This window comes from Pelophylax lessonae (genome assembly GCF_965119305.1).
Source record: "Pelophylax lessonae genome assembly, chromosome: 2".
NCBI lineage: Eukaryota > Metazoa > Chordata > Amphibia > Anura > Ranidae > Pelophylax > Pelophylax lessonae.
Genome location: NC_138769.1, coordinates 349,953,393 through 349,978,527, shown reverse-complemented (window position 1 = coordinate 349,978,527; position 25,135 = coordinate 349,953,393). Strand labels below are relative to the sequence as shown.

The 25,135-nt window shown below is 43.1% G+C and overlaps 1 protein-coding gene across 1 annotated transcript in view; it reads right to left on the bottom strand.

Moving 5' to 3' along the window:
• Nucleotides 1–25,135, bottom strand: part of SF3A3 (splicing factor 3a subunit 3) — a 53,894-nt gene that overhangs the window by 13,976 nt on the left and 14,783 nt on the right. Inside the window, exons 7-12 of the mRNA XM_082245360.1 lie at nt 19,991–20,073; nt 15,399–15,537; nt 14,605–14,673; nt 13,490–13,557; nt 11,644–11,751; nt 3,640–3,709 (exon numbers count right to left, since the gene is read on the bottom strand). Coding sequence (XP_082101486.1) covers nt 3,640–3,709; nt 11,644–11,751; nt 13,490–13,557; nt 14,605–14,673; nt 15,399–15,537; nt 19,991–20,073 — 537 coding nt within the window. The remainder of the gene's footprint in view (nt 1–3,639; nt 3,710–11,643; nt 11,752–13,489; nt 13,558–14,604; nt 14,674–15,398; nt 15,538–19,990; nt 20,074–25,135) is intronic.

Below are 25,135 nucleotides of genomic sequence, written 5' to 3'. Positions count from 1 at the left end.
ATGTTTTTTTTTTTTTATTTTCTTCTTAAAGTCAAAATTACATTTTTTTTTTTGTTTAAGCCCCCGTTCACATAGGGGCGACGCTACTTCGCACCGCAACCTCCGAGGTCGCGGTGCGAGCAGCGCGCCGCTACCTCGGAGCGGCCGCCACGGACTTCATAACATTGAAGTCTATGGCGGTCGCCTCCGGGTCGCCCCAAAGAAGCTCCGGACCCTTTTTCTAGGTCGGAGCGACTTGTGTCGCTCCTATTAGAACGGGTCCGCAGCTTCCCTATGGGAGGCGACCTGTGAGGCGACCAGGTCGCCCTAGTGTGAACCGGCACTTAAAAGTTAAATAAGAAAAAAGACCTTTCATGTTTATTTCTATTACAAGGGATGTTTACATACCTTCTAATAGGAAAAAAAGGGGTCCAAAAAAAATAAAAAGAAAAAAAACATTTTAAAAGCTCCCAATTTCTCCGAGACAGAACGCAGAAGCAAACGCATGCGTAAGTCGCGCCCGCATATGTAAACAAGTGTTTAAAACCACACGTGAGCTATTGCCACAATCGTTGGAGCAAGAGCAATAATTCTAGCGCAAAACCTCCTCTGTAACTCGAAACAGGTAACCTGCAACTGTAAAAGGTTTTGAAGCGTCGTGTATGGGGATTTTTAAGTACTCTAGTTTATCACCATTCCACAAGCGTGCGCAATTTTAAAGCATCCTGTTCGGTATTTTTTTACTCAGCGTAACATCTTTCACATTATACAAAAAAATGGGCTAACTTTACGGTTTTATTTATTTTTTTTAATTCAATAAAATGCATTTTTTCCCAAAAAAATGTAGTTTGAAAGACAGCTTTGCAAATAGTGTGACATAAAATATTGCAACGACCGCCATTTTCTGCTCTAGGGTCTCTGCTTTACGTCTGCAGGTTCCCGTGAATTGCTGTACCTGTACGACGCTTCGTAAGAGCGATCGTGGGCGCTCATTCGCCAGCGGGGAAGCTGATCTGTGGGGCCAGTGGCGGCGGTTGCCGCCGGGCACCCGCGATCACTGCCCATGGAGACAGAATGGCAGTCTTCCGCTATAAACACGACTGACCGTTCTCTCAGCAATCAACACAGGGCTCCTGTGTTCCTCCTATTTAGGAACACATGTCCCTGTGTTGATTCCGTAAGCCCATTTCCCCCCCCCCCCCCCCCAGTTAGAAAACACCCCCTAAGCATACATTTAACCCTTTGATCGCCCCTGGTGTTGGTTAACCCCTTGCCTGCCAGTGTCATCATTACAGTAACAGTGCATATTCTTAGCACTGATTACTGTAGTAATGTCACTGGACCCCCTAAAAGTGTAAAAAATGTCAGTTAGGTGGAGTAGTTGGAAATTTGAAATCTTGGTGCCATTTGGGGAGTTCTACCTGTGGGATGTTTAGATTGTCGCAGAAGTCGTGAAGTTCATGGGGCATCCAAAGCTAGGGTTTGCCATTAAATGTGACTTGCAAGGTAAATGGGAATTTCTATCTACTGTTTTTCCCCGAAAATAAGCCAGAGTCTTATATTAATTTTTGACACCAAAAGACACAGTAGGGCTTTTTTTCAGGGTAGGACTTATCTCCCTCCCTGCCTGTCACGAATCCTCTGTGTGAACCTACTAAAAGTCTTTATAAAATCCTAAAATTTACTCTATTACTGTTTTATATAATGTCCAGTGTGTGTTTCTGTAATCTAATAGTGTGAAATACCTTTGGTACAGCGCCGTTTGGAGCTCAGCTGATGTCCCTCTGTTCTCCTTCTCTTCTCATAGCTGTCAGTGGGGGATCTCAGCCCCTCCCCTCTGCAGTGCTTAGAGCGGGTCACGGAAGCGCTGACTGACACTGTACCAAAGGAATTTCATACAATTACGGTATAATACAATACTCTGTGCCGTGACCTGCTCTGAACACTGCAGAGGGGAGGGGCTGAGATCCCTCACTGACAGCTATGAGAAGAGAAGGAGAGCAGGGCAGGAGATCAGCTGAGCGCCGTACCGAAGGTATTTCAAACAATTAGATTACAGAAACACACACTGGACATTATAAAAACAGTAATAAAAAGTGGATATAAAGTGGAGAAGTAAGCTCATTTTGTCTGGCTTTATTCGGTATGATTCTCCGGGTCGAAGAGCTCTATGAGCTCGTTCAAAGACAATCTGGGTTTCAGTGTCTCTTTCAAGCACATTGTTGAAGATCTTTTGTAGTGCTGGTTTAATTTGATCTTGAGCAACAGACTCAGGGACACCTCTAACCCTTACATTATTCCTTCTTCCCCTGTTTTCTAAGTCTTCCAAGCGTTTATTCATGTTAATGAGGTGCTTGGAGTAGGTTTCAGTTATGGATTCCAATCTGGTGATGGCTTTATCTCTCTTTCTGCCCGCTTATTCATGGGTTGAAGTTTCTTCGGACATTATTTTTAAGTCAGACTTCAGGTCAGTGATCACTGCTGTGACTGATTTTTTAAAATCTGCAGCAATTTCAGTCATTATCTGCAGTCAAGGTCAGGGGCATGTCAGCGTACGATGGATCTCTTACCATGTCCTCTGTGGCCACAGTCGATTCATCATTACCGTCTTTCCTGTGGTATGAAGACGCCATCTTGCTGGTCGCTGCACTGCTTCTAAGGGCCACTTTGGTCTTGAAAATATCTGGTATTTGCCGGGTGGAAGTCACTCCCGGAGACATTTGGGCCTTGATTGAGGGGGTAGACCTTGTGAGTCTAACCATGGCCAATCTGCAGGCTAGTCGTGGAGCCGTGTGGAACCCGGAGCTCTTCTAAAGTGCTTCCATCCGCTCTGCGCGTCAGGCCATGCCCCTCTCTGGGACCACTTTTATGTCAAAGCGGACCGCCTGCCGTTTAAAAAAATACCGGGGCTATGGCAGCTATCTGCTGCCATAAACCCAGCATTTAACGTCAAAGTACCGACGTAAAACTGCGGCGGGCGGACCGTAAGTGGTTAATAGAAGTAAACTGTAAACCTCAGACATGAAATATGAGCAAAGCATATCCCTATATAGTGTGTACTTCTGACAAGTTTTCCTGACAGTAAGAGAAAAATGGTGACAGGGGAGGGGACTACAGCTGATTGACAGCCACAGCTCTGTTCCTGTGAGCTGTGTGAAGGGGGGTGTCCCTTTCCTTTAATCAGCTCTCCTCACTGAGCTCTGCAGAACGTAACTTCAGATCTCTGCCCCCTTTTTCCCCGAACTCTCAGACAAGCTTTAGAATTCAGCTCTTTGAAGAGATGTAAAGGAGAATATTGCAGATAAAACAGGCACAACTTATGTATCACCTGAGGACAGTCACATCACTGGGTATATGGAAGGGTTTACAACCACTTTAAGACAAAGAATGGACCAGGTGACTCAATCTATTCAAAACCATAATGTATTTTTAGATGTAGCAATAAAAAGTACACTGACGGAAAGACCTTATTTCGGCATATAACCAATACTAACCTTATCAAGCAATAATAAAAATGTGTGCATCGCTGGTCTTAATTTTACTGAATTGTAAGAGACCATAGATTTATTGTTATCAGACATTAGACAAATCACTAAATTTGCCTGGTTTAGCATAATACAAACCGTAAATAAAAAAAAGGAAGCAAGAAAGAAGACTTACAGATAGGATTTCAACATATTCATAAACCTGAGCTTCAAGGAAGGCAATGTCCTTATTCTTCTCGGTGTCTCTGTTAAAAAGTACATATTGCAAAATCAAGTTTCTTTATAACGGAAACATCATACTAGTCAAATAAATACAAGGTACTTAAAGGATAGTAATGTGAAAAAAAAAAAATGGTGCGCTTATTCTAAATTCAACAATTATACATACCAATCTTAACAATCAATGTCCAATTATAAATGTGTAAACCACCAACAAAATTGTGTTCAAAAAGCCCAAACGTGAATCCAGTAATAGAATATAATAGAAGTGTTTAGTCCACCACTGTTGCTGAGAAATAAATCAAAGAAAAGTTCATAAAGGGATAAATCAGGGAACTGAAACCACCATCTTCTGGTGAAATAGCCGTTCACCTTAGGAACTAACCAAAAGGTCAAAATAATGTTTGAAATAAACAAATTGGGTCTTTAAAGCCTGATTGCTTCCAACAAGGGGGCTCTGAGTCTCTAGATCCACACTTCACTCCACCGATCTCTCTGCAGGGTTTAAGCTGAATCCTTGCCTCCAGTCTCAGGTATTCGTTAAAATTGAATAAATCTTGCAACAGTGTAGGATTATTAGCAATATCACCTCATCACCGCACTTCCGTATATTGGAGTCAGGGAAGAAGTCACGTGACCAGTGATGCAATGCATCAGGTGGAGCCAGGGACGCAATTTCTGATGACTCCGGTATACGGAAGTGCAGTGAGGAGGCGATAATGCTAATAATCCTACTCTGTTACTAGGCACGATTTTATTCAAAATTTTAATACCAGAGATGGGAGGCAAGGATTCAGCTTAAACCCTGCAGAGAGATCGGTGGAGTAATGTGTGGATCTAGAGGGGCAGAGCGCCCATGGTGAAAGCAATCAGGATTTAGAGACCCCATTGTTTATTTCAAAGTGTATTTTGACCTTTTGATCAGTTCCCAAGGTAGGCAGCTATTTTACCAGAAGGTGGCAGTTTCAGTTCACAGATTTATCACTTTATGAACTTTTCTTTGATTTTTTTCTCAGCAACAGTGGTGGACTAAGCACTTACAGTTGTGCTCATAAGTTTACATACCCTGGCAGAATTTATGATTTCTTGGCCATTTTTCAGAGAATATGAATGATAAAACACAAAAACTTTTCTCACACTCATGGTTAGAGTTTGGCTGAAGCCATTTATTATTAATCAACTTTGTTTACTCTTTTCAAATCATAATGACAACAGAAACTACCCAAATGACCCTGATTAAAAAGTTTACATACCCCAGTTCTTAATACCGTGTATTGCCCCCTTTAACATCAATGACAGCTTTGAAGTCTTTTGTGGTATTTGTGGATGAGGCTCTTTATCTTCTCAGATGGTAAAGCTGCCCATTCTTCCTGGTAAAAAGCCTCCGGTTCCTGTAAATTCTTGGGCTGTCTTGCATGAACTGCACGTTTAAGATCTCCCCGGAGTGATATTGAGGTCAGGAGACAGATGGCCACTCCAAACCTTCACTTTATTCTACTGTAGCCAATGACAGTTCGACTTGGCCTTGTGTTTAGGATCTTTGTCATGCTGGAATGTCCAAGTACATCCCATGCGCAGCTTCCGGGCTAATGAGTGCAAATTTTCCTGCAGTATTTTTGATAACATACAGTATTCACCTTGCCATCAATTCTCACAAAATTTTCTGTGCCTTTGTAGCTCACTCATCCCCAAGACATCAGCGATCCACCTCCGAGTTTCACAGTAGGAATGGTGTACCTTTCATCACAGGCCTTGTTGACTCCTCTCCAAATGTAGCGTTTATGGTGGTGGCCAAAAGGCTCAATTTTGGTCTCATCACTCCAAATGACTTTGTGACAGAAGGTTTGAGGCTTTCTCTGTGCTGTTTGGTGTATTGTAAGCGGGATGCTTTGTGGCATTTGCGTACTAAATTACTTTCTTCTGGCGACTCGACTATGCAGCCCATCTTTCTTCAAGTGCCTCCTTATTGTGCATCTTGAAACAGCCACACCACATGTTTTCAGAGAGTCCTGTATTTCACCTGAAGTTATTTGTGGGGTTTTATTTGCATCCCAAACAATTTTCCTGGTAGTTGTGGCTGAAATTTTAGTTGGTCTACCTGACCGTGGTTTGCTTTCAACAGAACCCCTCATTTTCAAATTCTTGATTAGAGTTTGAACACTGCTGATTGGCATTCTCATTTCCTTGGATATCTTTTTTATATCCCTTTCCTGTTTTATACAGTTCAACTACCTTTTCCCACAGATCCTTTGACAATTCTTTTGCTTTCCCCATGACTCAGAATCCAGAAACATCAGTGCAGCACTGGATGAAAGATGCAAGGGTCTGCAGAAACTCCAGGGCAGCACTGGATGAAAGATGCAAGGATCAGAAACGTGTTGACCTTTTATACACACACATGAATTACAAGCAAACAGATCACAGGTGATGATGGTTACCTTTTAATAGCCATTCAAACCCATTTGGGTCAACTTGTGTGCATGTTATCAGGCCAAAATCAACAGGGTATGTAAACTTTTGATCAGGGTCATTTGGGTAGTTTCTGTTGTCATTAGGATTTAAAAAGAGTAAACACAGTTGATTGATAATACAAGGCTTCAGACAAACACTAACCAGGAGTGAAAAAAGTATTTTTGTTATTCATATTCTCGGAAAAATGGCCAAGAAATCCTAAATTCTGCCTGGGTATGTAAACTTATGAGCACAACCGTATTTTCTTTTACTGGATTCACGTTTGGGCTTTTTGAACACAACTTGTTGGTGGTTTACACATTCATAATTGGACAATTATTGTTAAGATTGCTATGTATAATGTTTCATTTAGAATAAGCACACCGTTTTTTTTTTCACGTTACTATTTATATTTAGTGTGAGTTCACTAGTAAATGGTTGCAGCTGTTCCTTTTTTTGATCTTTGTAACTATAATACAACATTTTTTCCTTCCTTTTGTTTCTTCTGTGCATATTCAATCTGTGCTTGATTAAGATTAGATGAACTACCTAGAGTGCTCAACAGCAACATGGTAGTTTATTCAGAACTATAAGCCGACAGCCCCTAGGGTTCTGTAGAACTCTGTAAATGAATGAAGCAATCGGGTGGGCAGAGCCCTGAATGGCCACATTTCTTTTAACTTGTGACAGCAGATGCAGGGAGAAGATCCCCGTCTTGCTGGCATAACTGGGGAATACGGCTATAACATGTTCAAAAGGTGAACTTATCCTTTAACCACCATTTCCCATTTTAGAAGTATATGCACGTACACATTTTAAGTGCAATAAACCACTCCTAGAACTACAAATTACAGAATAAAAACCACATACCCTAGCTGCACATGAAACTCTCTGATAGAGCCTGCCTGCCGAGAGCTGTGGCTGTGTTTACATACCTGCACTACATCCAACACGACACGATTAGTGAAAAAAGTCAGATTTAAAGAGACAATCTCCCAAGAAGCTTTATTTACATGAGATTGCTCCATTCAACACTAGATTCAACACTACTTGCAGCTAGCAGTTAAGAGACATTCAGAGGAACAATGCAGACAAACCCACGGCCTTGTAGATATCCATGGAGAGTTATGTGTACATCTGGGGTAAGTTTTTTTTTTATAGCTGTACTTAGAAGGTTCAGGAGATGGTTAAGCGCAGTTTGCAGGAACTAGCACTTGATCTAAATATATTCCCATTGGGAACACTTCAAACTACTTCCTGAACAAGAGACCACAAAGTGACGTGAAAGCTCCTCAACAGGAGGACAAGCAGAAACAAACACCTTACAACAGGTACTGGCTCTAACTTTATACAAAACTAACTTTTGGCTAGAGTTCCAACTTAAAGCGGAGCTCAACACAAAAGGAGAAGCTCCGGTTGTTCACACCCTCCCTCCACTGCCACCATTTGACACTTTTTGGGAAGGAGGGGGGAGCACCCAATTCCCTTTAGGATATCCGCAGTGATTACAAGTATGTACAGCCCCTCCTCCTCCCCTGCTGACACACACACACACACAGGTCCCAGAACACGGTGTGACCATTTACAGAGTGAAGAGCGGTTTGTGCATACGCAGTAGGAAACCAGCTGTGAAGCCCGAAGGCTTCAGCTTCACTGCCAGTTTTCCCTTTGTGAAAATGCCAGCACCTGAGCCCGAAGCTGACTGAAGAATAAATTTGGGTGCCGACAATGCTGGATCCTTGGACAGATAAGTATTATATAAAAAGTCAGCAGCTACAGTATTTGTAGCTGCTGACTTAATTTTTTTTGGGGGAGACTGGAGCTCCTCTTTAACTGAACATCATAAACCTGAATTTTTAACGATATTGTCAAGGTGACCCTGTCAACACAGAATCGGTTAGTAAAAAAACACCAAGCATGTAAGAGAAGAAGCAGTATACTACCTTTCTGCCAGTCCGTGTGTTAAAATGGCACTGTTTTTCACACTAAGGTCTGTTTGTAGGATGTCAGTTCACAATTAACTTACTTATAACAATACAGTATCTCACAAAAGTGAGTACACCCCTCACATTTTTGTAAATATATATCTTTTCATGTGACAACACTGAAGAAATTACACTTTGCTACAATGTATAGTGAGCTTATAGCTTGTATAACAGTGTACATTTGCTGTCCCCTAAAAATAACACACAGCCATTATTGTCCTAACCGCTGGCAACAAAAGTGAGTACACCCCTAAGTTAAAATGTCCAAATTGGGCCCAATTAGCCATTTTTCCTCCCCGGTGTCATGTGACTTGTTAGTAATGCAAGGTCTCAGGTGTATTAAATCTGCTGTTATAGCTCTCACTCTTACTGGTCACTGGAAGTTCAACATGGCACCTCATGGCAAAGAACTTTCTGAGGATCTGAAAAAAAGAATTGTTTCTCTACATAAAGATGGCTTAGGCTATAGGAAGATTGCCATGACCCTGAAACTGAGCTGCAGCATGGTGGCCAAGACCATACAGTGGTTTAACAGGGCAGGTTCCCCTCAGAACAGACCTTACCATGGTCGACCAAAGTTGAGTGCATGTGCTCAGCGTCATATCCAGAGGTTGTTTTTGGGAAATAGACATATGAGTGCTGCCAGCATTGCTACAGAGGTTGAATGGGTGGGTGATCAGCCTGTCAGTGCTCAGACCATAAGTCACACACTGCATCAAATTGGTCTGCATTTCTGTCATCCCAGAAGGAAGCCTCTTCTAAAGATGATGCACAAGAAAGCCTGAAAACAGCTTACTAAAGCAAGCAGACTAAGGACATGGATTACTGAAATGTCTTGTGGTCTGATGAGACCAAGATAAACTTATTTCGTTCAGATGGTGTCAAGTGTGTGTGGTAGCAACATGGTGAGGACTACAAAGACAAGTGTATCTTGCCTACAGTCAAGCATGGTCCTGGGAGTGTCATGGTCTGGGGCTGCATGAGGGCTGCAGGCACTGGGGAGCTACATTTCATTGAGGGAACCATGAATGTGAACATGTACTGTGACATACTAAAGCAGAGTATGAGCCCTTCGGAGACTGAATCATATGAAAGTGCTAAGTGCTATTAAATAGTTGTGCAAAATAATCAATAATAAGTATCAACATATGGTAAATCTCATCAAGTGCTAGTGCTGTTATGTGATCTGATTAATATCTAATCAATAATAAAAAAAAAAAATAATATATTCCTTAATGGATGAAATTCACTGTGCATAAAAGTCCTTAAATAAAACAGTTCTTTGTGCAAAATAGTGCTTCAGTGCTGTTGTGCATAAAGTGCTCCGATGCAGCTGTATCGAGGGTGCCTGTGCGCCCCTTAGGTGACCCCACTCACCAGATTAATGAATGTAGTCAGCCTGGCTATAGCATCCGAGGTGTGACGTCAGTTCCGGGTACTTCCGGTCGGTGGTACGCACGCTGCAACCGCAGCACTCACTAGAGAAAACTGCGATCCACTTCCTGTACTTTTTGTAAGTGTAATCTGTTCTGCTTTTATTAAAACTGTTTGACATACTTCACTATGGCGGGCCTCCTGCATTCTTATTTTTTATGAGGATTTTAAGAGAGTGAGGCATCCAGCATCCCTGTTGCTATCCGGTTTATTACCAATCCCAAGGAGATTATTCCAGGCTGATTACATTCATTAATCTGGTGAGTGGGGTCACCTAAGGGGAGCTCAGGCACCTTTGATACAGCTGCATCAGAGCACTTTATGCACAACAGCACTGAAGCACTATTTAGCACAAAGAACTGTTTTATTTAAGGACTTTTATGCACAGTGAATTTCATCCATTAAGGGCATTCTCAAACGGAAGGTGGAGGAGTGCAAGGTCTCTAACATCCACCAGCTCTGTGATTTCGTCATGGAGGAGTGGAAGAGGACTCCAGTGGCAACCTGTGAAGCTCTGATGAACTCCATGCCCAAGAGGGTTAAGGCAGTGCTGGGAAATAAATGGTGGCCACACAAAATATTGACACTTTTGGCCCAATTTGGACATTTCCACTTAGGTGTGTAGTCACTTTTGTTGCCAGCAGTTTAGACAATGATGACTGTGTGTTGAGTTACTTTGAGGGGACTGAAAATTTACCCTGTTATACAAGCTGTACTTTACATTGTAGCGAAGTGTCATTTCTTCAGTGTTGTCACATGAAAAGATATAATAAAATATTTACAAAAATGTGAGGGGTGTACTCACTTGTGAGATACTGTATAAAGAAGAAAATGCTTGTTGCAGTTTATATCTGTTTATTGAGGGATTGTTGGGACTGTTCTTGTGATGAGAAACGATCGTTAATTTATAGTTCCTCACCATGAGCTTTGTATGCTATATATCTTATTATCTGACAATCTGCTGCAATAAACAGTGTTTAAATGAATTTAGGGAGCCGGCAACTCGAAGCATCGGTAAAAGTCTTTATTTGCTACAGAGTGGTAAGGGGTAAAAACATGTCTACATGTTTCGGCAAAAAGCCTTAATCATAGCTATGATTAAGGCTACTCACAGAAACATGTAAGCTGTGTATACCTGTTACCACTCTGTAGCAAATTTAGACTTTAATGACTTTAATAGATGCTTTGAGTTGCCGGCTCCCTATATTTACTTGTACTCCATGTGAGTGACCAAGAGAACACTTGGAGCCTAAGCACCAACATTGCAGACTCTTGATTTGGTCTTATCGGAACCTGAATGGAGCGCTGCTTTTTTCCTAATAAACAGTGTTAAAAAAATGGCACTGTTTTGTTGCATGTACTCAACACTTCCAACCTGCTCCCATGCAACATGCTGTGGTTACTGATGTTGAAATGTATGTCACCACAAAAGTACAAGCTGGCAAGAAACTACTTTGTGTAACAAGAGTTAAAAGTATTTGTCCCAACTGAACAGTGGTTGGGGAGCAGCAAATTAAGGGTGTTCTCTTACAAGACTGGTAGTGCGTACAAGCAACTCCGTGATGACAGGGTCACTTTAGATATAGCTATAGTTTTAGTTTGTACTGCCTTTGTAAATAAACCTGTAAATCAATTCAAATAGTTAAGTGCCGGTTCACACTTCTGCGTTTGCAGAGATCGCGTGTAATTCGGAGCGCACTGCTCCTAATTACATGCGATCTGATGTTCGGATGCGAGTTCAGCCATACACTGTATGGCTGAATTCGCACCAAACACGCACATGAGGCTTTTTTTGAGCCGCAGTAGAATCGGATCGCACAGTGGTTCACACTTGTGAGATCGGATTCTGTGCGTACTTGCAGATCGCACTGCGATATGCGATCGCAACTGGGGGTGTCGTTAACTTTTAATTGACACCCCCTGTGTATCGCGTATGGCAGTGTGAACTGCCAGATTTGCGGATGCGATGCGGGAACACGCTGCATATTCGCAGCGTTCCCGCATTGCAGAAGTGTGAACCGGCACTCAAAGAAATTGTATTAGACAAGGCAATAAAAACAAACAAATTCAGAAAATAAAATGACATGTACCGTCTTATCCCCCTTGCCTTAGGGTTTTTTGTGAACAAAGAGGGATCCAGTGAATCCAGAGATTTTCCTTTTGTGCCAAACAGTCTCTGAGCTCTTTCTTCAAGAGTTCTATAAAATAAAAAAATAAAAAGTGTAGTTTTTACATTTATCTGTCTGACTTTAATTTTACACAATTCTGAGCTATAAAATAAATACTATTATATACAGAGATTGCAAACACTGTTGCTTTTTCCATTGAGGGCAAATTCTCTTATAAAGCCACCCCCTGACCGAGCCAAATTCACATCCAATCTGATCTGCTAAAAACAGACCCATCTGTCCAGCAGATTGGATGGCAGTCAGGTGTAAAAAGACAGGTGGTCCGTTTACATCCAACTGCCCATATAGGAAAGCGGGTTGTGACTGTCTGCTCTGCATAAGGAAGGCAGACACGGATCAGCCACGTAACTGCTTGGCAAGGATCAGCGGAGTCTGACCCATGTAAAAGGGGCATAACGCTTTAACAACAGAGTTCTGTGGTAGAATTGCAGTGCACAGAAGCCACAGAAGGTCTAGAGAGAGTTGGGCTTCCGCCCCCTTCTGAATGCTGGAGCTAGCCAGAAAGCCAGCATCCCTGGATTAGCATTTACATTTTCATGTTTCTGATGGCAGGCCCACCTGCACCATGATAATGCATGACACTGTGCAAATACAGGAGGTAGCAACTCTGACACATCAAGCACCCTGGTTGAGAAACATTGGTATAAAGTTTAGTAGTTTAAATTGACACTTAGAAGTTTGAATTAGAGGATCAAAATGATAAAATTCCCCCTAAAAAGGAAAAATGCAGTTCTACCACCATAAAACATGAGCTGACCCAGCCCAGTACTCATATAGATTCAACCAACCTATGCAGTCATAAAAATGGCCAAAAAGGATAACACAAACATCTTGTCGCTATACTCTACTTTGGCTCAATTTTGAGGGTATATTTATCAATTTAAGATTTTTAACCACCACTTTGGACTTTGTTTCTCCTGTTAGATAACAATTGCGTGGTCGTGCGACGCTGTATTCAAATAAAATTGATTTCTTTTTTCCCACAAACAGACCTTTCTTTTGGTGGTATTTGATCACCTCTGGTTTTTATTGTGCTATAAAAAAAAAAAAAAAAAAAAAAAAAAAAAAAAAAGAACAACAACAGTTGGTTTGCTCAAAAGTTATAGCGTCTACAAACTATGGGATAGATTTATGGACTTTTTATTTTTTTTACTAGCAATGGTGGCGATCAGCAATTTTTAGTGGGACTGCAACATTGCGGTGGACAAATTTGACACTAAGTGACACTTTTTGGGGATCAGTGACACCAATACAGTGATCAGTGCTAAAAAATAAAATAAAAAATGCAGTTATTGTATAAATGACACTGGCAGGAAAGGGATTAACAACATGGTTGATCAATGGGTTGTGTGCTTCTATGGGGTGCTTTCTGTGTGTGGGATGGGTGTGCTGGAGGAAAAAAAGAGATCTGTTTCTCAGGATCTCTCTCTGCCTCTGTGACAGAACGGCCGTTCTGTCATTCTCCTGCACAATCGCAGGTGGCCGGGTGGTTCTCACGTACCTATACGTGATTTTGCGCAGCCGGGCCACCCTAACGCAGTATATGCGCGGTGGGTGGTCCAGAAGTGGTTAATATTTTAGAAGAATGCATACAGAGCATTATGGCGACTCCTGCTATGATCAGCAGTCATTGTTAGCTCCTCCCAAAAGTCTTGCAATAGCCCTCTCATTTCTCTCAAGACAAGTGTACTCTAGAATAACTGTTGCTGAAACTATTAACACATCATTGGATCACATCGTAACTTACCCTCCACATTTTAGACCCAGAGCAAGCAAAGCAGATTTCAATCTGTCTAATCCAAGTGAAGCCAATTCCTGGCAGTAAGCAAGAAAAACAATTATTGGAATGTAGATATGTACACATGGTTGACACATACATCTCCTAGTTTAGCTTTGCAACTACCCATGAGACTTCTCTGCTTCTAACTTGTTCACAAGGCCAAATCATACTGCTTATGCATTATAAAATTCCAACCAGCTCACCGCTGCAATAGCAGGAGTGAGCTGGTTTACAAATGTGACAGCTGACTTTAAACACTGTACTGCAATAGAAGCGATCGAGTGGATGAAAAACAGTATGCTCCGATTCTTGACCCACGAAGAAACTTCAGGATGCTGAATGGTGAAAGATGAGGGAACCCCTATTGCCCAACCACCTCTGCATAGTGTAAACTGGGTAGCACCTAGTTCTAAGCAAATCTGCATTCAAAGCTGTTGAATTCTGGCTGTATCAGGGTAAATAGCAGATTGAGGATGATTTGTCCCCAGTCTGTCTGAGCTTAATGCAGACACGACATAAATAAGAGGGGGGGGGGGGGGAATAGAAATTTCTAATGCCTCCATATGTACTCTCAAACTGTATGCACTTGTGATGGCAATAAATACATTTAAAAAAATAACATTAAGTAATAACCTTAAAATAAAAATATATATATAAAAAAAGGGTAGTTGAGCCATAGTTTACTGCTCCGACTGCTTAGCTGCTGTTTGCACACACTACCACAGGTGGAGTTCAATAGGCTGTACTGCTGCCAAGTGTGACCTATTCAATTGAACGGGGTTATGTTGCAACCACATGCAATGCACATGGTTGCGGCATTGTGCAGCAGAATTTCAATGGATTATACAAGCAGTGAAGAGATTACATATTGCCTCGGGCCACCTAGTGGCTTTTAATGGAGTCTTAAAATTCTGAAATAAAGTTTTAAATATCGCATTGTATACTACAAATACCCTCAAATTTCTGATTACTTGGAGTATAGTTTTACGCTTTTATTCCAAAGCAGACTTTGGATAGGTGGTATTAGACAAATATATTGCTATACACACTTTCAAAAAAATGGCAAAGAAATGAAGTCTTACTTCCCACGATGAAAAAGCAGAGAGATCCAAATGAGCTCCAGCATGTGTCAGCGCACTGCTAGTCTCTTTCTAAACATGAAACAAGCAACACATTAGTAATATTAGAAATATTTACAATCTAAAATGCAACATTACACAGAATTATCCATCTTTATATTTCCTTATGAACAGGATCTCTATACTCATTGACAGTAACCGCTAATATTAAACTGCAATTTTTTTTCTTTCCTTTTTAGATACTACAGTATTTAATTTTTCATACATTTAATTACCCAGTAAACCTAAGAGAACATTACCATCAAGTGGCTATACAGAAAAGGCAAAATATTAATAAGTTATAGGTCCATTTTCTATAGTATATAAAAGCTCTTAAAAATGTACATTCCAGTCAAAATTTGTTATAGGAAAAGTCCATTTGCTATTCGTTTAAACGTGCCTGAGTGTTCTCAATCTTCAGCACCATCTAAATGATTTGAAGCACCCCCATCCACTTAGGTTGCAAGCTGCTGTACTGCTTGCTGAGACCCTACCAAATAAAAGTAAAAGCAGAAAACTGTGGGGCTTATTACAGAAAGATGTAAGGAACTGTTTGATCATAGAATAGCTGAAATGGTTCTTGTGCTAACCTTGACTGACAGACAGGTTTTTAATGAAATATGCAATCTAACTGGAAAAGAAAAGATGATTTAGACCTATTCTATCAATAAAAGCTTGCTTATGGGCCCTCTTTTACTTTCCAGATACATCTTTACTTTCATTTCCGTAACATTCTATTAGTAAAATTATTTGCTTACTGGCCACCCTGGAAAGGTCCCAGTCTCCCATTTCTTCTCAAATTCATTCTGTATTTTTCCAAAGAGCTCATTCTGATCTAGCAGAGGTTTTACCCTATCTGTATAATCTTGTAAGTATTCCAAGAGCCCTTCCAAATACCTGCGAAAAGTGGGTAACATAGGTTATTACTATATATACACATACATCATTAAAGACAACTAATGAGGAACATTAACAGATGTTGAAGACTTACAAAATCAAATCCACATTAGTCAAAACCAGACAAATTAGACAAATCTTCTTCCTAATACAGTACCAAAGTAATATTTACAAAGTAAATACTCAAGGAAGAGCTGGAGCCTGTTCACACCATATTCTTGCAATATGGATCGCTAAAATGCCCATGCATCTTTTTTTACTCAATGGGCACTCTAAAAGAAAGCACACCCTCTCTCTCTATCTATATTGTATATACAATACTGTGCAAAAGTTTTTGACCAGTTTCAAGAAATGCTGTAAAGTATGAATGCTTTCAAAATATATATTTTACTTGTTTATTTCTTATACATTTACAAAATGCAAAGTGAGCAAACAGAAGAAAAATCAAAATCAAATCAATATTTGGTGTGACTACCCTTTGGCTTCTAACCAACATCAATTATTACACTAAATCAGGGATTTTGTAGGATTGGCATTAGGTGTATGATTAACTAAATATACTAAGCAGGTGCTAATGATCATCAATTTCATATGTAAGTGGAAACAGTCATTAACTGAAACTAACAGCTGTGTAGGCCTAAAAAAGTAGTACTGTGTAAAAGTTTTAGGCGGGTGTGAAAAAATACTGTAAAGTAGGAATGCCTTCAGAAATGTAAGTGTTAATAGTGTATTTTTATGAATTTACAAAATGGAAAATAAATGAACAAAGGAGAAATCCAAATCAAATCAATATTTGGTGCGACCACCCTTTGCCTTCAGAACAGCATCAATTCTTTCAGGTACCCTTGCACACAGTTTTTGAAGGAACTTTGCAGGTAGGTTGTGTGACGGACGCAGGTATCCAATCCCTGTCCTTCTCACCAACTTGTGACAAAGGACCAGCCAATCTCACACCCCGCTGTCACTTCCTTAACAATGAAACTCTCAGCTGCACCCTGCACAAAGATTTTCCAGCTCGCTGGACCACAATGTGCCAACAGGCTGAGAGCGATTGTCACTGGGCTAATTAAGCAGTTAACCCTTTCAATGCCACCACTTCTGTTTTGTCTGAGTGGGAGGAAGCATGTAATTCTAGCAATATCAATTATGATTTTAGAATAATCATCTAACACACACTGTCACCACAGACAGGTATGTTCACAGGATTTGTTCTATACAGTAGCACTCTTCAAGCGACAGGTTCTTGGTTAGCTTGCATTAAGAGCTTAGGGACAAAGCTAACTCTTTTCAAAATAAGGTTTTAATAATGAAAAGGTCAAAGTTGGTGCCAATAAAATATTTACAGAAAAAAAGGTTTTTCAAAGAAATAGAGACATAGATCGATCAGCATTAGAAAAATAAGGTAGCAATGAGGAGGAAAAATATTTGCAGTCCATGTCCTGGGTGTTATCAGGGTTCAGTCGATGAGCCAGGTGTGCTCGGTTCTCAAACTTGACAGATGTCCCTGCTTTGATGGTAAAAGGAGAACTCTCAACTGGTAAGGGCTCCCTCTTTTTCTCTGGGATCAAAAGGGTTGTTTACATATGCCCCTGACCAATTAAACGGCTGTCCTGAGTTTATGACAATATCAGGTCCCTCCTCTAAAAAGAGTTTTATACCACTATTCATATCTTGAAATATGTGTCGGTTGCATTCTTGAAACTGATAGATCATGGTTCAGCATTGAATCTTGAATCCAGAGACACTATACACAGGATAGCTCAGATAAATCTGATAGCTGTCAGATATTCACCCAGGGAATATCTGACAGCTATCTTCCCTTCTATATATGTGCTAGTGTGGTCATGTATGACCATAATTCGTTCAGTATGACATTTCTCATTCAAATATATACTTAGTGTTAATGTGTCGTGTTCCTGTTTGAGTTTATGAATTGTATGTGTATTTGTTAAGTTTTGAATTGGGCAGAGCTCTAGGTTTGCCTTTTACAATCCCCATTAGTTCTTGTTATCCTTAATAGATTTGGTAAAAGTTTTACGATAGGCCTGGACAGAAGAAACAGACATCCTGCCAGGACTCAATTAGTGGTTTACAGCTCTGCACAGGAGTGCTGTTTTTTTATGTCTCCGAGTTGAGATAACGGCTCTTTTGAAGTGTAAAACCTATGCATGCCATGAATTAAAGGAGGGAGGGAGGGGATAAAATCGCTGCGTGTATAACTGTTCTGCAAGACTGTCATGACTGACCTATAAAGACTGAACAACATGGCCACTTGTTCTGTCTCAGCATCGATTGTACCTGTGACCTCCTTGTAGACCCCCCAGTCTGAAAGTGTGTGCAGCAGGTTGAATGATGGCTTTAACAGATAGTTTACTCAATGAATAAAGACTCCAGAGGTGTTCTCCAATGCTTCAAGTTAGCAAAGGCATAAACATAGAGGCTTTTCCATAGATAAATTTCCAATGAAGTTACACAGCTTCCACACTCTGCAGTCTCCTCATAACAACTAAACAAAATGGTAGTTACAGCAGGAAAATGGAGGATGGGAGAAACCATCTAGCCAGAAACAGCAGGGGTGAAAGGAAGATACCAATAACATAGCATAACATAACATGTAATAACAACTGCTAGACAGTTAAAGCTGCGTGGCAGCACACCACTTGCTACAGCTTTTCGAGTGTCCAGTACGGGATATCATTACAGGTTGTTCCAAACATCTTGGAGAACTAATCACAGATCTTCTGTGCATGTAGGCTGCCCTAAATCCTTCTGTCTCATCATGTAATTCCAAGTGTAAGAATTGATGCACTTTGCATTTTGCAAATCTATAAAAATGTAATAATTTAACAGATTTTTGAAAGCATTCTTACTTTACAGCATTTCTTCACTCATGCCTAAAAAAAACTTACACTGTACTGCAAATGTACAGGTGCGTCTCATAAAATTAGAATATCATCAAAAAGCTAATTTACATCAGTAATTCAATTTAAAAAGTGAAACTCATTTTATATAGATGTATTACACTCAGAGTGAAATATTTCAAACATTTTTCTTTTAATTTTGGGGAATTATGACTTGCAGCTAAGGAAAACCCAAAATTTCAGTATCTCAGAATGTCATCTGCTGGTGTTGGTCCATTGTGTTTTATCAAGTCCAAAGTCAGCGAAGCCCTCTACCGGGAAATTCTAGTGCACTTCATGCTTCCCTCTGCTGACCAGCTTAATGGAGATGCAGATTTACATTTTCCAGCAGGACTTTGCACCTACCCACACTGGCAAAAGTACCAATACCTGGTTTATTGATCATGGCATCACTGTGCCTGACTGGCCAGCAAACACGCCTGACCTAAACCCCATAGAAAATCTGTGGGGTTTTGTCAAGAGGAAGATGGGAAAAACCAGACCCAACAATGCAGACAAGCTGAAAGCCACTATCAAAGAAACCTGGGCTTCCATAACACCTCAGCAGTGCCACAGGCTGATGGCCTAAATGCCACACCGCATTGATGCAGTAAATCATTCAAAAGGGGCCCAACCAACACACACATCAGCCATAGCATTATGGCCACCCACTAGATATTGAGTATGTCCCCCTTTTGTTGCAAAACAGCCCTGATCGGTCAAGGCATTGACTTCACTAGACGAAGGTATGCTATAATATCTGGAACCAAGCCATCAGTAGCAGACCTTTTAGGTTCTGAGGAGGGGCCACCATGGATCAGACTTGTTTTTCCAGCACATTCCACAGATGCGCGATTGGATTGTGATCTGGAGAATTTGGATTGTGATCTGGAGTATTTAGAACCAAGTCAACACCTCAAACTTGTTGTTGTGTTCCTCAAACCATTATTGCTGTATGGCAGGGTGCATTATCCTGTTTGAAGGGGATACTCCTATCACATAACACTGTTTCCATGAAGGAATGTACTTGGTCAGCAATGTTTAGGTAGATGGTACGTCTCAAGTAACAAACATGAATGTCAGGACCCAAGGTTTTCTCGCAGAACATTGCCCATAGCATCACACTGCCACCCTCAGCTTGCCTTCTTTCCATACTGCATCCTGGTGCCGTCTCTTCCCCCAGTATTGAACACGCACCCCGACATACACATGATGTAAAAGAAAACACTATCATACCAGGCCAATTTCTTCTATGGCTCCGCAGTCCAGCTTTTGGCTATTGACAAGGGTCAGCATGGGTCTGATCATTGTCAAAGCCACTCAAATCCTTACACCTACTCATTTTCACTTAATATATAATTTTTCACCTAATATATCACTTTCAGATGTCATTGTAACAAGATAATCAAGGTTATTCACTTTACCTGTCAGTTATCATAATGTTACCGCTGTTAAGTTTTATACACAAATATATACATACACATTAAAATAAACAGTACAACCACGGATAAAAGCACTATTTGAGACACCATACAACTACTAAAACCACCAACCGTTTGTATTCTGCATTTTTACGTTCTTTCGGAATGTCAAAAAGTTGGTCAAATGTCGTTAGGTATGTGATGTAATCCAGTTTCTGAAAAAAAACAAAAAGGAATTATTGTTAATACACATTTAAAGCAGTATTACTCAAACCTGCCCTAAAGTCCCACTAACAGTTTTGCAACAAGGAACCTTGCATATCCACATTTGGAATAATCAGTGTTTCAATAATGAAATTTAACCACCTGAACGCATATCCTGGAACAAACAGATATAAAAAGGAGAAATTAAAGTGGAACTTTAGTCAGAAAATAAAGTCCTGATTTATCACTTCAGGCTGGCTCTTTTGCAGGCATTGTTATGAAACATTAAAAATAAGTGCCTATACTGTTTAAAATCCAGTAATAGATGGTCTCACCTTGCTCTGCACATGCTCAGTAGATCTCTATTATTTCGGCACTGTGCCCAATTTGTAAAGGCCAATCTGCTGGCAGCCTAAAGATTTATTGCTCAGGAGCTCTGGGCTTCAGCAAAATGGAGGCAATTTATAGAGCAAGCTAATTTTGGTAGCATAATTAATGTGGAATGTAAATTTGTTGCTAAAGAACGTTTTTTTATCAAGTTGTTCTGGGTAAAGTTTCACTTTAAAGGATAAGATCACCTTTTATAACATGCTACACCCATATTAAGCGTGCAACACGTAACCTGTTATCAAAGAACCAGAGACTGGTCCCCTGCTGTGACAGCTAGTAGGGGATCATCTCCCTCTGCTGGCTGTAAAAAACTGAATTTTTGTAAAATCTTACTGTAAAATTCCTTTCTCCGAGTCCTCCGACAGTCGCCGCCCACTCACAAGTCTTCACCAATGGGTATTGACCTTTGCTCCGCAGGAGTAGCTAGGCACAAGATTTGTTAATAACAAAAGCTTTTAGCATAGACACACCCCTAGGAGCTGTCCCCTTAGTCAATACCTCCCTGCACCAGCATTCCCAACTCAGTTTGGTAGCATAGCAGTAAGAGTACACAAAAACCCCAAAAGAGGGGCGGCGACTGTCGGAGGACTCAGAGAAAGGAATTTTACGGTAAGATTTTACAAAAATTCAGTTTTCTCTTACGTCCTCCGACAGTCGCCGCCCACTCACAAGTCTTCACCAATGGGATGTCCCAAAGCAGTGTAGACCTGAGGGGTGGGAGACGCAGCCGCAGAAAAAGCAACGCAGTACCCACATCAGAGAAAGGAACCTTACCACAGTAAGAGAACCAACTGGGCAACAGGAAAACGTGCTCAACAGGAGCAACAACCCAGAAAAACAAGTAACCCAGGGGTAAAACACCCCAACAGCCAAGGACCCAAAAACAAGGGTCCCTAAGGCACTGCCGCACTGAGAACTTTACGGCCAAAGGAGGCATCGGCCGATGCCTGAACATCCACATTATAAAACTTTGAGAAGGTGTGAACGGACGACCAAGTCGCCGCCTTACACACCTGGGCCACAGAAGCCTGATGCCGGAAAGCCCAAGACGTACTCAAAGACCTGGTAGAGTGCGCTTTCACAGGGAAGGGAGGAACCCTCTCCTTCAAGGCATAGGCCTGCACAATGGTTTGTCTAATCCATTTGGCGATAGTGGCAGCCGACGTTGCCATGCCCTTCCGAGGTCCCTCAGGAAGGACAAAGAGGGAATCCGACTTGCGAAAAGGCTTAGTGGAGGACAGGTAAACCCTGACCGCCCGGACAACATCCAAGGAATGTAAGGCAACCTCCTTAGGATGCTTCGGCTTCGCGCAGAGCGAAGGCAAGACAATTTCTTCATTAAGGTGAAAATCCGAGATCACTTTCGGCAGAAAGGACGGGTTAGGTCGCAAGACCACCTTATCCTTGTGAATCACCAAGTAGGGAGAGCTGCTGGACAAAGCCGCCAGCTCCGACACCCTGCGAGCCGAAGTGATCGCCACCAAAAAAGCCACCTTTTTGGACAACAGAGGCAACGAGATCTCCCTGATCTTTTCAAAGGGAGCATGTTGCAACGCGGACAGAACCAGGTTCAAGTCCCACGGAGGCAAAGGCTCCCTCCGTGGAGGGGCAAAATGGCGCACCCCTTGAACAAAGGTGCGGATCAACGAGTTTGAAGCCACAGGGCGCTGAAAAAGAACGGCCAGCGCAGAAATCTGGCCCTTAATCGTGGCCAGCGCCAAACGCTGGTCCACTCTAGTTTGGAGGAAAGCCAACACTCTCGACACCGAGTACGAGCGAGGGGAATACCCCCTGGACTCACACCAGGCAAAGTACGCTTTCCAAGTACGGTAGTAAATCTTCCCCGAAGAGGCTTTTCTAGCCTTGATCAAAGTGGGAATGACCTCAGGGGAGAGACCCCTGTCCTTCAGGACCTGGCTTTCAACAGCCAGGCCGTTAAAGCCAGCGACTGTAAAGCAGGATGGAATATCGGTCCTTGAGACAGAAGGTCCTCCCGAAGCGGCAAGCTCCACGGAGCGCCGACCGCCAGATTGACGAGGTCTGCGTACCAAGACCGGCGAGGCCAGTCTGGTGCCACCAGAATCACCGTATGCGGTTCCGAGGCCAACCTGCGAAGGAGCCTGGACAGCAGCTGAATCGGGGGAAAGGCATACATCAGAAGATACTGATGCCAGGGCGCCACCAACGCGTCCGAGGCGTCCGCCCGAGGATCGCACGTTCTCGCCATGAACCTCTCCACCTTGTTGTTCAGACGAGATTCCCCCTGGTCCAGGGTCTGGCGACTCAAATAGTCCGCCTGCCAGTTCTCCACCCTTCGGTATGTGAACTGCCGTTATTGCCGGGACGTGCGTCTCGGCCCAAAACAGAATGTCGGTCACTTCCCGAGCCGCCCGGGCACTCCTGGTGCCCCCTTGATGGTTGATGTAAGCCACCGCGGTGGCATTGTCCGTCTGGACCCGAACTGGGCGGCCCCAAAGCCGTTCCGTCCATCGCAGAAGGCAAAGCCGTATTGCCCTCAATTCCAGAATGTTGATCGGAAGGGAGGATTCCTCCTCCGACCAAGTTCCCTGAGCGGACAGAACACCCAGGACACCACCCCAGCCCGACAGGCTGGCATCCGTGGTGACCACCGTCCATAACAATGGACGAAAAGACTTGCCCCCCCGACACCGCCGGGGACTGGAGCCACCACAGCAGACTCCTTCTGGTGGGTTGACTCAATGAAATCCGCAGATCCAGGGACTGTGGTCGCCCGTCCCACTTGGCAAGAATCTCCGCCTGGAGATCCCGCGTGTGAAACTGGGCAAAGGGGATCGCCTCGAAGGCCGAGACCATTAATCCTAGACATCTCATGCATGTCCGGAGAGACGAGTGTTGGTTGTCCCTGAGGGATCTGACCTCGTCCTGAAGTGTCTGGAGCTTGTCCTCCGGTAGGAAGACCTTCGCTTGAACAGAGTCCAGAATCATCCCCAGATAGGGAAGGCGAACCGAAGGATACAGAGTCGACTTCGGGATGTTTATGGTCCAACCGAACTCTTGCAGTGTCCGCACCGTGGCGGACAGGTCGGTCACCAGGCTCTGGCTGGCATTTGACCTTATCAGGAGATCGTCCAGATACCCCAAGACAGCAATGCCCTGTGCTTGTAACAGGGCCAGAACCGGCGCCAATACCTTGGTAAAAACCCGCGGAGCCGAAGCGAGACCGAAAGGTAACGCCACGAACTGGTAGTGGTCCTCCGCAATGGCGAATCGAAGGTACCGTTGGTGACCCTCGAAAATGGGGATGTGTAGGTACGCATCCTTCAAATCGATGGAGGCCATGAACTCCCCCGGACTCAGGGCAGCCACCACTGAGCGCAGGGATTCCATGCGGAACTTGCGAACCCGCACAAAGCGGTTCAGAGCTTTCAAGTCCAGAATCGGACGCACCTTGCCCTCCTTTCTGGGCACAGTGAACAGATTGGAGTAAAACCCCCGAAATCTGTCCCGATGAGGCACCGGAAATACCACCCCTTGGGCCCGCAGGTCCCGCACCGCTAGGCGCAGGTCCTGCAAGTGCTCCGGAGACAGCTGAAGATTTGAGGGAAAAAAATCTGCCCGCCGGCCGAGAAAGAAATTCGATCTTGTAACCTGATCGAACGATTTCCTGAACCCATCTGTCCTGAATGCGGAGCAGCCAAGGTTGGAGGAAACCGCGCAAACGTCCCCCCACCCCAGAAAAGGGCGAGGGCGTCCCTTCAGGCAGAATTGGCATGGGTTGCCGAACCGGCTTGGCCGGATTTTTGCTTACCCGCCCACGGCTTCTTCTGGGAGCCTTGACCTTTGAAGGGCTTGCCCTCGGATTGCGACCGAAAGGCACGAAAGGACCCCTGAGAGGGCCTAAACGAGGAGTTCCGTTTTCCACGGAAGGATTTGTGCTTGGGATTCTCTTGCCCCCCGTAACTCCTTTTACCAGAGTATCCAAAGCCTCGCCGAAAAGGCGAGATCCCGCGTAGGGAAAATCTGCCAACGTCTTGCGAGAAGATTGGTCGGCCGACCAACTTTTCAGCCATATCAGACGACGGTTTAGCACTGCCACACTGGACAGGCATGCAGCCAAAGGAGCTAAATTCAAGTCCGCATCACACAGGTACATGACTCCCTAAAGGATCTGTTCCACCATAGCCAGCGTGGTCAGCGGAGCCAAATCAGCTACTAGGGTGCGCCTGAGCACCTTCGTCCAATCGGCCACCGCCTGGGCTGCCATAACCGAAGCAAAAATAGGTTTTAGCATAGAGCCAGCAACCATATAGGCATGACGGGCAAGAGACTCCAACCTCCTGTCCGTAGGATCCCGGAAAACCGGGGTATCCTCAGAGGGAACCAGAGTAGCTTTGTTTAAAACGGCTACAGCGTGATCCACCTGAGGCGCCACACACCAACGCTCGTCGGTGGAAGGCGCAAATGGATAAAGCAGTTTAAAGTTTAAACTTATTTGGCACTGTAAAGGGCTTCTTTAAATTGCGCCACTGCTCATTAACCGTATGATGAAATTCCGCAGGACAGGGAAAAACCTGCGCCGATTTGCGAGTTCTTTGCGTCCCAAAAGAGGACACCCTAGCAGGAGGAGTGGGCTCATCCTCCAGGTGCAGCGTATCCTTAATGGAGGCAATCAGCTCATCCATGAGTGCAAGCTCTTCAGGC